The following is a 14368-nucleotide window of genomic DNA, read 5'->3' on the forward strand; positions in this document are numbered from 1 at the left end:
AGAAAGAACAAAAACAAAAAGAAAACCTCAAAAAAGGAACAAAAGAGAAGCAAAACAAGGTACACAACACATAGTACTCAAGGTGAAAACGACACACGAGAAAATAAATAATACTTCCCCTTATCATGCACACAGAAATATGAAGACAGAGGAAAAATGACACCGGAACAAAGGTGCACTGTTTCTGTGGTAGTGTATGAAGAACATATGATAATTTGAGAAAAGACGAAGAAAGAAAATCACGTTTGGAGAAAGAAGAGGAGAAAAACGTGGAGGTTGGCTCGAGGAGCGCGAGGCACGAGCAGGGGAGAACAGGGGAGCAGCGGAGCCGATCGGCTGGCCAAGGAGCCCGGAGCGGTGCGTCTTCTGCCAGGCCTGATCCGGGGATCCAGACCTGGGGCCTGCCGGCCGTATCCTGTCCTGTTCTCCTGTCGTCCACGAAACTCGGAACGGTGGTCGGCCCGGGAGTGCCACAGCGCCGGCTCTTCACTGGCACGAGCGTTCGGCGCCGTGCTGAGCCCAGGCACGTCGGGGAGGCCTAACGCATCGGCCGTGGAAAGGCCACTCGAGGCCTCTTGCCTCTACTGGGCCCCGTCCGGTGGCCTAGCCTTCCGCTGGGCTTACTGAGGCCCTACTGCACCGACCCTGCAGAACTCTGACTACCCGGAGCGTCTGCACCGGCTTCTCCATCCAAGAACTTGGTGACTTTTTGACAATTTGTGTTTTGCCATCGTCCCACTTGCTCGTTCTACTTTCGTCCCGTCCATGTCTGTATATAAAAGTATTCGTTGTTAGCTTGGTCAGTCTGGTCGTCTATTTAGATTGCTGTTTCTGAATAAGCCACAGAATAAGGTGGCCAGAAGATTTAAAGAAAAGACCCTCACAATTTTGGCGTCCACGGCAGGACCAGGCCGGCCAAGCAACAATTTCCCGCGGCTAGAGATTGGAGAAAAATGAGTGCACCAGAGTTGCTCGCGGTAGGGGAACGTATAGGTTTGCAGGGAATTGAGTTGCGCGAGTGGGTGGAGAAAGAATTGCAGAAGGCAAGGGAAGACAAAGCTGCCGAACGCGAAGAGAGAGCTGCAGAACGTGAAGCGGCGAAGCAGCGCTTGGAGCAAGAAAACCAGAATTTGCAGCTACGAGTACGACTTGCGGAATTGGGAGAAAACGCCCCTACTGCTGGAAGCGCTGAGCACGGTACCGTACCAGCTCCGTCTTTCCCAATTAGTCCTCATGGATTGATTCCACTGTTTAATGAGGAAAGGGACGATTTGGACGCGTATTTGAAGCGTTTTGAACATGTTGCCATTGGCCAGGGCTGGCCGAAAGAGAAGTGGGCCATGGCTTTGAGTCTGTGCCTCGGCGGAGAAGCTCTCAGAGTCTTTGGACGACTCTCTCCTGAGGACTCAGTCAATTACGATGTAGCGAAACTTGCCTTACTTCGGAGGTTTCGGTTCACGGCTGAGGGCTACAGAGAGAAGTTTCGTGGAAGCAAGCCGCAAGATGGTGAGACAGCTTCCCAGTACACCACAAGGCTGTTAAGTTTTTTTTGACCGCTGGGTGGAGATGCGAGGACAAGGTCGCACGTTTGAAGTGGTTCGGGATATGATAATGGCTGAGCAGTTTTTAAACAGCTGTCACAATTGTTTAGTTCTCTTCTTGCGAGAACGTAATTGTAAAACGGTGGACGAGATTGCTGAGGCCGCCGATCACTTTCTTGAGGCTCAGCGACAGAATAACCTCGCGATTTTTAAAGATAGAGCTGAGCAGAATTCTGCGAAACCGCAGGACGCAGCCCCAAACCCAATGACTAGAATTCGATGCTTCATCTGTGAAGAGATCGGACATAGGTCGGCGGATTGCCGTACAAAACCGAAGCCCCCATATTGCACATTATGTCGCAAATCTGGGCATGAAACCCAGTTGTGTCGATACGGAAATTCAAATGACCGGGAGACGTCTGCTTGCTGCACGTCCCCTCGAGATTCCCGCCCTGGTCGTCAGCTGGGAACAACATGCCTAGAAATTCGAAGGGACAATTCGGCTCTTAGTCCATCTCAGATTATTAACAACATGCCAGTGAAGCATGGAGAAGTGTTCGGACAAGCAGTGTCGGTGCTGCACGACACTGGTTCTAATGACATCGTGGTGCGTCAGGCTTTGGTGCCCGAGGCTGCATATACCGGAGAGCAAGCATATTTACATTTAGCGGATGGTTCTGACATCGAAGCACCTGAGGCGGAGGTTATTATCAAGTCGCCATACTTCACAGGCAAAGCTATTGCTAGGTGTCTGCCGACGCCATCATATGACGTAATTATCGGCAACGTTCCGGGTGCAAGCGTCCCGTTCGCCGACGCTCCAACAGTCTTGACGGGCCAGAGAAGCATACCTGCCAGTGATGATGGGTACAGTGCTTCTTTCCAGGTTCTGGTGGCGAAAGTTTCAAGGACTGGTTTGGATGCCACTCAAACCGTACTCCACTTATCTCGGTCTGTTTTTCGCAAGAAACAAGAAGAGGACGCCAGCTTAGACGTGTGTCGTCGCAAGCTTAAGAAAACCTATCACGGAAAAGGGCAGACGGCCTACACCTTCCATCTAAGTGACGGCATTTTGTACCGGACCTATCAATTTTGTCCAGGAAAAACAATTAAACAAACGGTCGTTCCGAAGGTTTTGCGCCTGTCAGGTCCTCGTGCAGGCACATGGGAGTGCACTTGTCGGCCACCAGGGTGTCAGAAAAACTACCGCCAGAGTGCTTGATGACTTTTACTGGCCAGGGGTGCAAGCTGACATTAAGCGGTTTGTGAGGTCGTGTGATGCATGTCAGAGGACTGTCCCTAAAGGAAGCCTGAGGAACGCTCCATTAGGACGCATGTCCATTAACACAAAAAGCTACGAAGAGCGCCAGCCAGTGAATGCCCTACAAACTTCATCCTTCGTAGTTCTTGATAACGTCGAGTCGAAAACTCCGTTGTCAACGTTCAGTGAAGAACCTTGGTCCCAGAGTGGACTGGGGAACCGAGACTCGATACAGAATAGTCAACTGTTGAATCGAGAATGATACGGGAGACAATGTTAATCTCTGTGCTGTCTTTGGAGGTGTCGTCGTGCTGTTCATAGTATGTTTCTAAGAGTTTATTTCTTCTGACAAGTGTTGAGTGTTAATGTTACTTGTATTAGTACGAATGCTTTTTTTTTATTTTGTGTGCGCGAGTGACTCAGACTCTCAGCAGACTATAGCAATGGTGTGGCCACTCTGTGGGGTGTGCAGTGATGGGTGCAGCAGTGTTGTGGTGTGCCGTCGTCCTCCGAAAGAGTGCATCAGTGTCATGGCCCCAAGTTTTTTTTTTTTCCCGAAAAAAAAAACTTCTCAAAGGGGGGGCATATTTGTGAAGAACATATGATAATTTGAGAAAAGACGAAGAAAGAAAATCACGTTTGGAGAAAGAAGAGGAGAAAAACGTGGAGGTTGGCTCGAGGAGCGCGAGGCACGAGCAGGGGAGAACAGGCGAGCAGCGGAGCCGATCGGCTGCCCAAGGAGCTCAGAGCAGTGCGTCTTCTGCCAGGCCTGACCCGGGGATCCAGACCTGGGGCCTGCCGGCCGTATCCTGTCCTGTTCTCCTGTCGTCCACGAAACTCGGAACGGTGGTCGGCCCGGGAGTGCCACAGCGCCGGCTCTTCACTGGCACGAGCGTTCGGCGCCGTGCTGAGCCCAGGCACGTCGGGGAGGCCTAACGCATCGGCCGTGGAAAGGCCACTCGAGGCCTCTTGCCTCTACTGGGCCCCGTCCGGTGGCCTAGCCTTCCGCTGAGCTTACTGAGGCCCTACTGCACCGACCCTGCAGAACTCTGACTACCCGGAGCGTCTGCACCGGCTTCTCCATCCAACAACTTGGTGACTTTTTGACAATATGTGTTTTGCCATCGTCCCACTTGCTCGTTCTACTTTCGTCCCGTCCATGTCTGTATATAAATGTATTCGTTGTTAGTTTGGTCAGTCTGGTCGTCTATTTAGATTGCTGTTTCTGAATAAGCCACAGAATAAGGTGGCCAGAAGATTTAAAGAAAAGAACCTCACATAGTGTCAACAAAGCCTCCGCTCCAAGTGCAGCAGTATCAAGATTTTTGGGAATTACTTTTGCAACCGCTGCTTCTTACCGGAAAATCATGCAATAGTAGAGGCTGCAAAAGTTTGCTTTTTTTTTTTTTTGGCAATGATGTGCAAGGCCTTGAGAACAGTAGAAATGTGTTTTCCTCAGTATTCTTTTGAGGACTGCTGCATCACCGTTTTTGTTGGTTTTTGATTTCTTTTTGCAAAGCCTGTGGCTTAGGAGGCCGTTAGACAAAAAACTAGAAGACACTTAATTTCCCTTTTTAAGGATGATGTAACAAAATTTACAGTGCCCATCCACGGCTTGCCTTGTGGATTCTCGTTTGCATACATGCAGTTTATCACTTGCCTAATCGCTAATCCCTTAATTTGAGGTTCTATTATTTCATAAACATTCTCCAGCATACATTCATATCCTACCATATTATGTGAAAGAACATCCAACACAGATAAAAAGCCCTGCTTAACCAAGCTGTATGAAGGTGTCTGTGTGGCCCAAGGGTGACATGTCTGATTCGGAATGCAAGAACCCCGGGAAATTCAATGCCCCTAAGGCTCCCTTCTCATTCAAGAAGCCAGAGTGACCTGCAGGATGCACCCCTTCTGCAACTGCCTCACAGGTGATGGACGCTTTCGATATCATCAGGAGTTTTGTTGCTACCTGTGATGACGATGTCGCAATGGGTTTGCTGACTGAATGTTAACATCGTGTGACAGCGTTGTTCAGTGTGAAGCACAAGCAAGGCAAGATTACCGATTTTTGGTATTGAAAGTATTTACGGCTGCTTGGGCAATTGAATTTTTTTTCGTGCACCGTGAATTTCGATGTTGAGGTATTCAACTGTAGCTGATCTAAAACTCTGGCAATCAGACAAGTATGCAGTCATATGCTATGGAACAATAGACACTTTATTGTGTCTTTACCTGACTATGAAAGATGCCAAGATAATAAAGGAAGGTGCCACGGACCGAGTGTCTCAAAAGTGCCGCAGGGGCTATGAGGGACGCCATAGTGGAGCGCTCTGGATTAGTTCGTATCATTTGGAGTTCTTTGGAGTGTGCTCACATCGTAGAGTACGTACACAGGAGCCTCGCATTTCTCCTCCATTAAAACTCAGAAAGCAGAAAAAGATGAACTAGCGACAACCCAACTTCCGGCCTCTTTCCACAATCCACCAAGTCTTTGCTGCATTAAAACTATTCAAGATGTTCTTTTGTGCCTTTCAGTTCATTCTCACAATGAATCAAGACTACCAAAGAGTGCTATGGAATGGTTTTGTCAAGTCATGAAGCCCCAAAACTTCACGGAATAAGCAAATGAAAGCCTTTCCCCATGCACAGCAAAATAACAGATGCAGAATTCTAAACTGAAAGACAATCATGTGTGACGTGCATAGGGAATCAGTTAAGACGAGCAAAGCTGCAGGAGAGCAGAGCACGTGACTGACTGGTGTGGCCGGACTCACCGACGCAGGTCTTGTCCTTGAGGATGTAGTTCTTGTTACACTTGATGCAGTTGTCTGGCCCCTCTCCCGTGCAGCCGTCACAAGCAAAGTCACACACTGCAAGCAGACAAAAGAGGGCTCAGAAACCAGCCTGCACGAGGCGACTCGCAGAAGGTACGCTCTAATGTAGCAGACTTAATTTTGCCCCTGAGAGACCAAAGGCACTGCACTGCAAGACTGATAAAGCAACAATATGAGTACTGCTAAATACAGTGTACAAACATTTACAGACATCAAACAACACCCAAATGAATGACGTTAGCTAAAGCTTTGTGGAGACCTGGGTAAGCATCATTAATATCCAAGAGCTCCATGGGATGGCGGTTCCATATTGTCTGTCAAGAGGTACCAATGGCTAGAGAAAATGTAATTTCTTTGCCCATCCTGTGACACTGGTCCATGCAGCAGGATAGATGTTAATGATAAGGGATTACATGATTGGATTCTGTACAGTGGTCACAAAGTTTGTGGGAAAGATCTAAACAATAAATATTTATACTCAGTTACAGAATTAGAAGAAAGCAAGCCGACTGAAGGCATAATGTGCTGGTGCATTTATTGTAGCAGCGATGTTTGCAAGAAGAGTTGAGCCTGAAATCTGTTTAATTCCAGCTATTTATTATGACTGATACCCGTGTTGAGACGCTAGCGCAGGCCAGGAATGAGTGACCGCGAGCCGTGAATCCCAAACCAAGGCTAATCTTTTTTCTTCCTTCTGGCCATTAGGTGTGTCCATGATGTGCCATCTGATTCCTCGTGCGGCATGACATCTATCGGCGCAGCGCGTGCATGTAGGTCGCTATATCACTCCCTCCCCAGTGTGCTGCTGCCGTGTAACTAAAGGTCCATGCGAACTGGCGCATTGCTGCGCCTCCAACTACGCGTGTAGTGCGCTGATGTTGGGGAGTTGTCTATATGGACCGGCTTCACGCAGTCAGTAGACACGACCTCGTGTCAGCCTCGGATGGCCAGCATCAATTGTTTTCCCGTGCGGTGGAATACCTTGATCGGACCGTCGCACAGCGGTGTAAGAGGCCGCACCACGGCGTCATGTCGCACAAAAACATGGGAGCAAGACCCCAGATTCAAGTGCTCGTAGACAGGTCGCGGAGCTGGCTGACAAGATGGCATGGCACAAACCTTGCCCATTATGTCGCGTAGCTGGCTTGAATAGTCAGCAGTGGCAAATTTTTCGCATGAGCAATAGTCAGCCCGGCAAATTTTTCGCATGAACCATAGATGAAAGAGCCGGAACGGCTCTTTCATCTATGGCTCATGCGAAAAATTTGCCGGGCAGTCGCAATGTTGTTCCATAGACTAGCTCAGTGGCGCTGCAGTTCCAGATTTTAACGTTATTCTTATACCAAAAAGGACGAGCGGGAGTACTTCTGTCCAGCTGTGTTCTCCGGTCGTTGTAAGCGCTGCTTTCAGCTGGCGGTGAAAACGTTCCACCATGCCATTACTCTGAGGGTGATAGGCAGTCCTTCCTATGCGAGAGGTGCCAATCAGCCACATTATGCTGGCCAAAAGAGCAGATTCAAATTTCGTGCCTCTGTCAGTCGTAACCGTCAACGGCGCGCCGAAGCGAGCCACCCAGTGGTACAGAAAAGCGCGGGCGACTGTGTCAGCAGTGATATCTGCAATGGGCACAGTTTCACCCCAACGCACAAGTCGGTCGACACACGTGAGTAAATACGACTGACCATTGGAAGGTGGCAGAGGTCCTACAATATCCAAGTGCACGTGATCGAATCGAGAGTCCGGGGCAGGGCACCTTGTCAATGGCATCCCGGTGTGATGCTGGACTTTGAAGCGCTGACAGGCGATGCATTCTCACGTCCACTGCCGGACGGCTCTATTGATACCTGGCCAGACGTACCTTGTTGTCACTAGCTTCTGAGTAGCCCTGATTTCTGGATGTGCCAGCTTGTGCAGCCACTGGAAGACGCTACAACGGAGGCCGGCAGGAACAAAAGGACGAGGAATGTTCGTTGACATATTGCAGCACAAACGATCCTCTGAGCCGGATACAGGTAGCCATTGCAATTTCAGGGCAGTTGCCGCTGTCAGCAAGCGAGTCGGCTCTTGATCCGCTCGCTAAGCTGCCATCAACTGAGGTATATATGTTCCCTCTGAAAGGCTAAGGGTGTTTACAGGGCTGTGCGAGAGGGCATCTGTGAACACGTTGGTAACTCTGCTTACATGTCGGATGTATGTCGTAAACTCTGATATGTAAGCCATTTGACGTAACTGCCGGGCGGTGTGCCTTCCTTTGTCTGAAGCTGGGGAACGCGGGGCGTATGTCAGAGGTTTGTGGTCCGTAGGTACAAAGACTTCTACACTTTCCAGATAGTGACGAAAGTGGCGGATGGCGGCATAGGTGGCAAGTAGTTCTCGGCCGAAAGTGCTGTAGCGCTCTTCTGTTCGAGTCAGCTTTTGTGAGAAAAAGGAGATTGAGTACCAGATTTCATGGCTACGTTGCTGTAGCACTGCTCAGATGGCTGTTTCTGAAGCGTCGACCATGGTACACAGCGATATGCCGGGTTGCGGGTATGCTAGTAGAGCAGCATTTGTCAAAGCCTCCTTTATTCGATAGAAAGTGTCACATGCTTCGTCACTCCAAGTGAGGTTCTTCACAGTGCTGTCCAATGCTGATAGTAGTCTGTGCAGAGGGTACAAAATCGCAACGCACTAAGGCATGGAACGGCGATAGAAGTTAACCAGTCCAAGGAATTCTTGAAGCTGTTGCTTTCTGCTGGGTTGCGGGAATTCCTGCACAGCTTTGACCTTTTTCGTGTGGGGGCGGATTCCAGGCATTCAATATAGCATGCCCCAAAAAGGACAGTTGGGGCACACCAAGCTAGCATTTTGCTGCACTGACGACGATGTCGTGGGAGGAAAGATGTCTGAACATGGTGCGCAAGTGTTCCTCATGCTCAGATGGAGTGGCGCTAGCAATGAGAAGGTCGTCTAGGTAGACGTGGCAAAAGTCTAGTCCACGTAGGACGCCGTCCATGAAATCTGCCCGGCATTTCGAAGTCCAAAAGGCATTCGAAGAAATTGGAAGAGGCCGAAGGGTATTGTTATGATGGTTTTTGCGATGTCCTCTGATGCCACGGGCATCTGGTAGTATGCCCTTACTAGGTCCACTTTGGAAAATATTGTAGCATCATGCAAGTTGGTCGTTATGTCCTGAATGTGCGGCAGAGAGTAGCGGTCGGGCATAGTTGCTGTTTAGCGCCCGGTAAGCTCCACAAGGGTGCCAGTCTCCAGGTGTTGCTTTTGGGACCATGTGGAGTGGAGATGCCCAAGGGCTTGATGCAGGCGAACAATAACAAATTCAAGCATGTGATCGAACGCTTGATGAGCTAAACGGAGCTTTTCGGGAGACAACCGACGTGGTCGTGCATGGACGGGAGGAACGATTGTATTGATGTGGAAGCACACATTATGCTGGACCGCATTGTCTGCCTGTGGTTGGTGCGTAAGTTTTGGAAACTTGTTTAGTATAGCCACAAAACTCATTGTTCCCGCAGGTCCGACTAACGTAGGGCTTAAGGGGGGACGCGGGTCTTTAACTGGTCAAAAATGGGCGAAAAATCAATTTTGAGAAAAACGCATTTTTAGAATGTTTATAACTTTGAGCACTAGCCTTCAAAATATCAACACTGAATTCGGTCAGGAAATACGATCAAATCGACTTTTAAAACACTACGGGAGCCTCAAAATGTCCGAAAAGGGTTGAAAATTGTTCAAACCTCCCGCGCGCGCTGCGGGTGAAGCTGCTGGCTGGCCACCGCCATCTTGGGCTTGTTTTGAAGTTTATTTCTTTGTGCGCATTTTGCGACACCTCCAAATGATGTCACTCAAGCAGAGCGACCACTGTCGGCAGTTTTCAAAAAGACGTTTCCGGTCCGCTGATTGGCTGAGCGAGCGCTCGCGATGCGAGCCCCTCGTCTCGCGCTTCCCATTGGCCAGCGCGACTGACTTGCCATTTTGTTCTCTTCTTTTTACCGTTCGCCGTCGCAGCTGTTTTTCGCATGTTTCTGACGCGCTTTCGCGATCATATCAATCGTTTTCACAGCCGGCGCTCGTCTTTAGACATAGCACGGTGGACATAGCCATCTCACGAGTGTATTAAAAACGAAAGCGCCTAGTGAGTGTGCGTCGACGAACAAGTACTGCGGCGCGCTGCTAGGGTCGCATGTTACATCCGAAGCGGCGTGTTCTCGGCCTAGCTGCAGCACATCCGGCTGCATATAATGCGAGAGGTTCAGAGGCATCCATGACAGCATCAATAGATAGCACTGTTCAGCTGATACTCATGGTCACCACCGACGCGCCCACTTCGTTGCTTTTTTTTACCGCTTCGCTTCAGACAGGCGAGCCTGACATCGCGCCGTTGCCCGCATTCCTCAGCCGCAATTTCCACGGACAGATTCGTGGGTTTTCTTTTTTCTTTTTTTTTTAGCAGATTGCCTAAGAAATCACGTCGCTGCGCTCAAGGGGTGTGGAAGTTCGAACTTACTCCAGGGAGAGCCCCTGCATGCGGCCCTGCATCCGCTGTACAACAAAGTTCCATTCTTGAACATTAGCCAATTATTAGGTCATTTTAGTATGCCACCGTGTTTTAGCCTTAAACTTTGTGCAAGTTTATAAATATAGCTAGATCGTTTTATCGTAGATCTTGAGTATTTGTTTGCCTTGAAGGGCACTGCCACAGGCATATGAAGTGGTAAATGAAGCTTCTCACGCTCGTTCTAGTGGCGGTATATAATAGACTTTGTGGCAAGCTTTTGCAAGTATTTGGGGAGGGTACTGTTATATGTTTAGTATATAGCCTTCCTCATAAAGAACAAAGCCTCACAACGATTCCATTTATACAGTCGAACCTGGATATATCGAACCCGGAAATATCAAATTTTGGTTATATCGAACTCACGGAATATCCCCTTGAATCCCATCCCATGTAAAATCCCATGTAAAATCCCATGTAAAAGTATAGGAAAGCCGCGTCATATATCGAACTCAATTTCACCGGTCGTTCGATATATCGAACTCCGCGCCACGCACAGGAAAGTGTGCCTTCCCCAAAGACGATCGCATCACCCTCGGCTGTTTGCCACATGACGTTTTCAAGCCACGCACGGAAGGAATGAGGAGGGACAGTTCGGCGACGGCTGGTCTAGCGCAGCGCCGCGCCCATTCCCCAAAGGCGCGCGCATCTGCGGTTATCGTTTCCCGCGTGTCAGCACGTGACGTGACGTTTGCAAGCCATGTGTGTCAATGAACCAGAGAGAATCGGTGGGAACGAGAGGGGAAAAAACGCGATAGAGCGAAGCGCAAAAGTGTGCCCTTTCTTTTGCCGAGCTATCTCTCTCCTTCTTCTCTCCCAGCCTTCGTTCGCGATATCACGCGCTACGCATGCGTCAAGCCAGCTCAGCCCGTTTTCAGACAGAACGTCGGACGCTTTCTCCAACGTGTGTTGCGAAGCCTCTGCGAGCGGCGGCTGACGTGGCTATGGCGCTTGCGGACGTTAAGAAGCGGCAGATCGCTCTCTCTCGCTCTCTTTTTTTTTTTGCGAGAGTCGTCCATTCTTATCGTTATGCTGTACGCGTGGCGTAGCGTAAGATATGGCTGCTGCGGACGTTAAAAAGCGGCAGTTTTTTTTTTTTTTTTTTTCGGGAGTCGTTTATCCTTGCATGTATGAATCAACGAAAGCACGCGGTCAGCTGCGATCATGACACTGGCTTTTAGCATTTTTCACTTCAAACAGCATTTAGCTATCACAATTTCCAATAATTTTGTGGCAGTGGACTGCGCCCGCCCCAAGTGCGGCGTGATAAATCGAACCAGGCTTGTGTAATCAAGCCATCACGGGCACTCTTCCCAGTTCGCTTCCCGCCACCGCAGGAGCTATCAAAAGATAAACACGCCCTGACGTTATCACTGCGCAGCATCTTGGCACGCTGCCAAGAAATGAGCTGTGCATGAGACGACCCAAACGGAGTGGCGCGCGCCATCGACATGCAAGCGAAAACGCTTGCGATTTCTGCCGCGGCGACGCAGAAACCTTTTGAGCTGCCGCTGTGGCTCGAGCGGCGAGAGGGACACAGTTCCAACAAGTTGGAAATTCTTCGCTCTGTCGTGGCCGCTCGTTGCTGAGATCATTTAATCGCTTGCATGTGAGCGAGCTGGCCTTAACGCTTGTTTTTATTTTTTATTTATTTTTTTTTTTTCCCTCAAATTCTCGGGTGCAAAAGTGGAGGGTGGGATCATTATGGGATTGGGTTGATTACGCGACAAATACGTAGTTTTTTCGCACCATAAGTGCCGTCACAAGCCGATTTCTGTATATCGAACTATTTCGCGGTCCCCTTCGAGTTCGATATATCCGGGTTTGACTGTACTGCCATAGCTGCAGTGTAGCAAAAGGTAAAGGTTGTCTCAAATTGCAAATGCATTTTTCTCAGTGCTGCTTCTGGACACAGCACTCAGCCTTACTGGCTTTTTCTTTATATTCTAATTGAGTGACAATGAGAAACTTAGTATTACTGCAGTCATATTGAAAAAATGAGGGGGTGATCCAATATTTACATCACTCTATCGAGATTTTGCAAATTACCAGTGAAATAGTATTGCATGCCCAAAATTTTGCTGATTTCCTAATGGCATATACTATCTTGGCCATGGGTAATGGTAATTGCTTCAGTTTAGTTGACATATTCAAAATCTGAAGACAGTTTTGGAAATGGGAAGAGCATGTCATTTTTGGTGAGAAATATCAGAGTGAAGCTACTGATCATTGAAGTTTATAATATGTGGTCAAACTTCAAATGCCATTTTCTCAGTTTCTTATTTTTAGTCGATCTCTACAGTCTTACGCAGGATTTTGATAACTTCTCTTTAGTTAACACAAATAACTATGGTACCATCTTTTTCAGAGAGAAATGAGGTACCCGATGACATTTTTAATTTTTTAATTTAGGCAATGGATAAATATTGATTTGAGATTAGCTTAATGAGTTCCAGTATCAAATAATGAAGCCTTTTACCTCGACATAATATGTGAGCATTACGTGCCTTTAAAGGAAAACAAAGGATGTCATCGGGTATGGGAAGTCTTTGGCTATAAATCCATATAATTAAAAGCCACGAAATGCAATGAGAAAGTTCATTAAAGCCGCGTAAGAAATTCACTAATTATGCTCTGGACTTTGTTAGATAACTTTTGATCTGAGAACATCAGCTCAATTATGATTACATTTTTGAAATCAGGAGAGAAAACCACATCTGTGTGCAAAGCTTCGTGAGATTCTAACCATAATTAAAAAAAGTCCGTTATAAGACCCTCGTCCACAAACTGAGCTTTTTCACCCCTTTGTGTTGTCCATGTTAAAGCTCAGAATTATAAACAGACTTGTTTGAAGGAATCTGAGTGCATACATTTAAGACGGATGTTGGAATGCGGGGAACAAATTTTCGCTCAAAATATGATTCCATTATAAACAGTTTCAACTGTATATGCATTCTCATCCATTTATCTGGTCGTCATGAAGAACTCACAAGCTCGTACAGTGCAAGTATCTTGTCATGTACGTATAAATATGGCATCCTGAAATAAAAGTCTAGAGAAACAAAACTGCCCATAGAGAGTGAGTGAAAAATAATGCTGAGCAGTTCTGCAAAGCATGCATTGCAAATGCTTTGCATGCATGCATAAACTTACTCATGCAGTCGTATGAGCCTTCCTTGTTGACACAGAAGGTGTTCTTCTTATCCGTGCACAGAGGTTCCTCCGACTCTATGCACTCGTCCACATCTGAAAAACAGAAAAGCCAAGATGTAGGAGAAGAAACCACCCTCAGAATGAGTCAAGAAGGAATGAACCATCAAGGAATCAGATAGCAACCAAGTTGGACCTGCATTGGCAGAGCTCTATGGCTGCGACTTCATTTAACAAAATTTAATATATTAACTGAATCTTCTGTTTTCGTCTCAACTGAGATCACCACTGCAGTTTTACTGAGAGCTCTTAGATTACACCAACTGAATATCTCCCTTAGAGCCCACGTATCGAAATATGGCATTCCAAATGGGCCAATTGAGAGGTTATTAGATTGTCACTCCACCCTGTAGTGCTGAGATGAAGTGACCAAATACTGCATAAAATGTTATACTATATGAGAAACAGAAAAACTGCATGAGGCCATTAAATGGTAAAGCCAGGTTACGAAGTGGAGTTTCATAACTGGAGTGATTAAAAACCTCCAATTTCAACCTTGTCTAAGTTAAGTTTAACTCTTACAGCGACAGCTGTGAGTTGGGCTTTCACTGATATAAATGGCATATTGTAACCAAAAAGTGCATCTTCACTTCCTACACATTAAAATTCTATCCGGGCAAGACTTGCTCATGCACGCCACATGAGCCTGGGAGCTCTCTTATAAGGCCATTTTCACCATGCCTGTAACACTTGTACTATATGTTACCATGCAAGCCACAATACTGGCAATGCCTGAGGCCAGCCGGTGGTAATGTCTGAGGCTGGTCTCTGTGTGTGCGATGCAATCATTTCTCACCACTTCAAATCTGACAGAAACCAAAAATGTGCTTGGACCGTGAGATGTCCGAGTAAAGTTGAGCCCTTTTTAATGTTAACTCAGCTTACTTGTAAATGTGGTGGACATCTCATCATTCTCTCTCAGACCAAGCTTTTCCAGACAGTGGGTATAAAACAACTCCAGAGA

At 47.6% G+C, this 14368-nt stretch overlaps 1 protein-coding gene across 4 annotated transcripts in view; it reads right to left on the reverse strand.

Moving 5' to 3' along the window:
* The window catches only part of Creld (Cysteine rich with EGF like domains), a 41086-nt gene that overhangs the window by 7556 nt on the left and 19162 nt on the right, over positions 1-14368 (reverse strand). For all 4 annotated transcript variants that reach the window (XM_084579556.1, XM_084579555.1, XM_084579557.1 and 1 more), the window contains exons 8-9: positions 13348-13440; positions 5580-5675 (exon numbers count right to left, since the gene is read on the reverse strand). In XM_084579556.1, the coding sequence (XP_084435682.1) occupies positions 5580-5675; positions 13348-13440 (189 nt within the window). The remainder of the gene's footprint in view (positions 1-5579; positions 5676-13347; positions 13441-14368) is intronic.

The sequence above is a fragment of the Amblyomma maculatum genome, chromosome 9, assembly GCF_055883805.1.
Source record: "Amblyomma maculatum isolate TAMU_Amacu chromosome 9, ASM5588380v1, whole genome shotgun sequence".
Lineage (NCBI taxonomy): Eukaryota > Metazoa > Arthropoda > Arachnida > Ixodida > Ixodidae > Amblyomma > Amblyomma maculatum.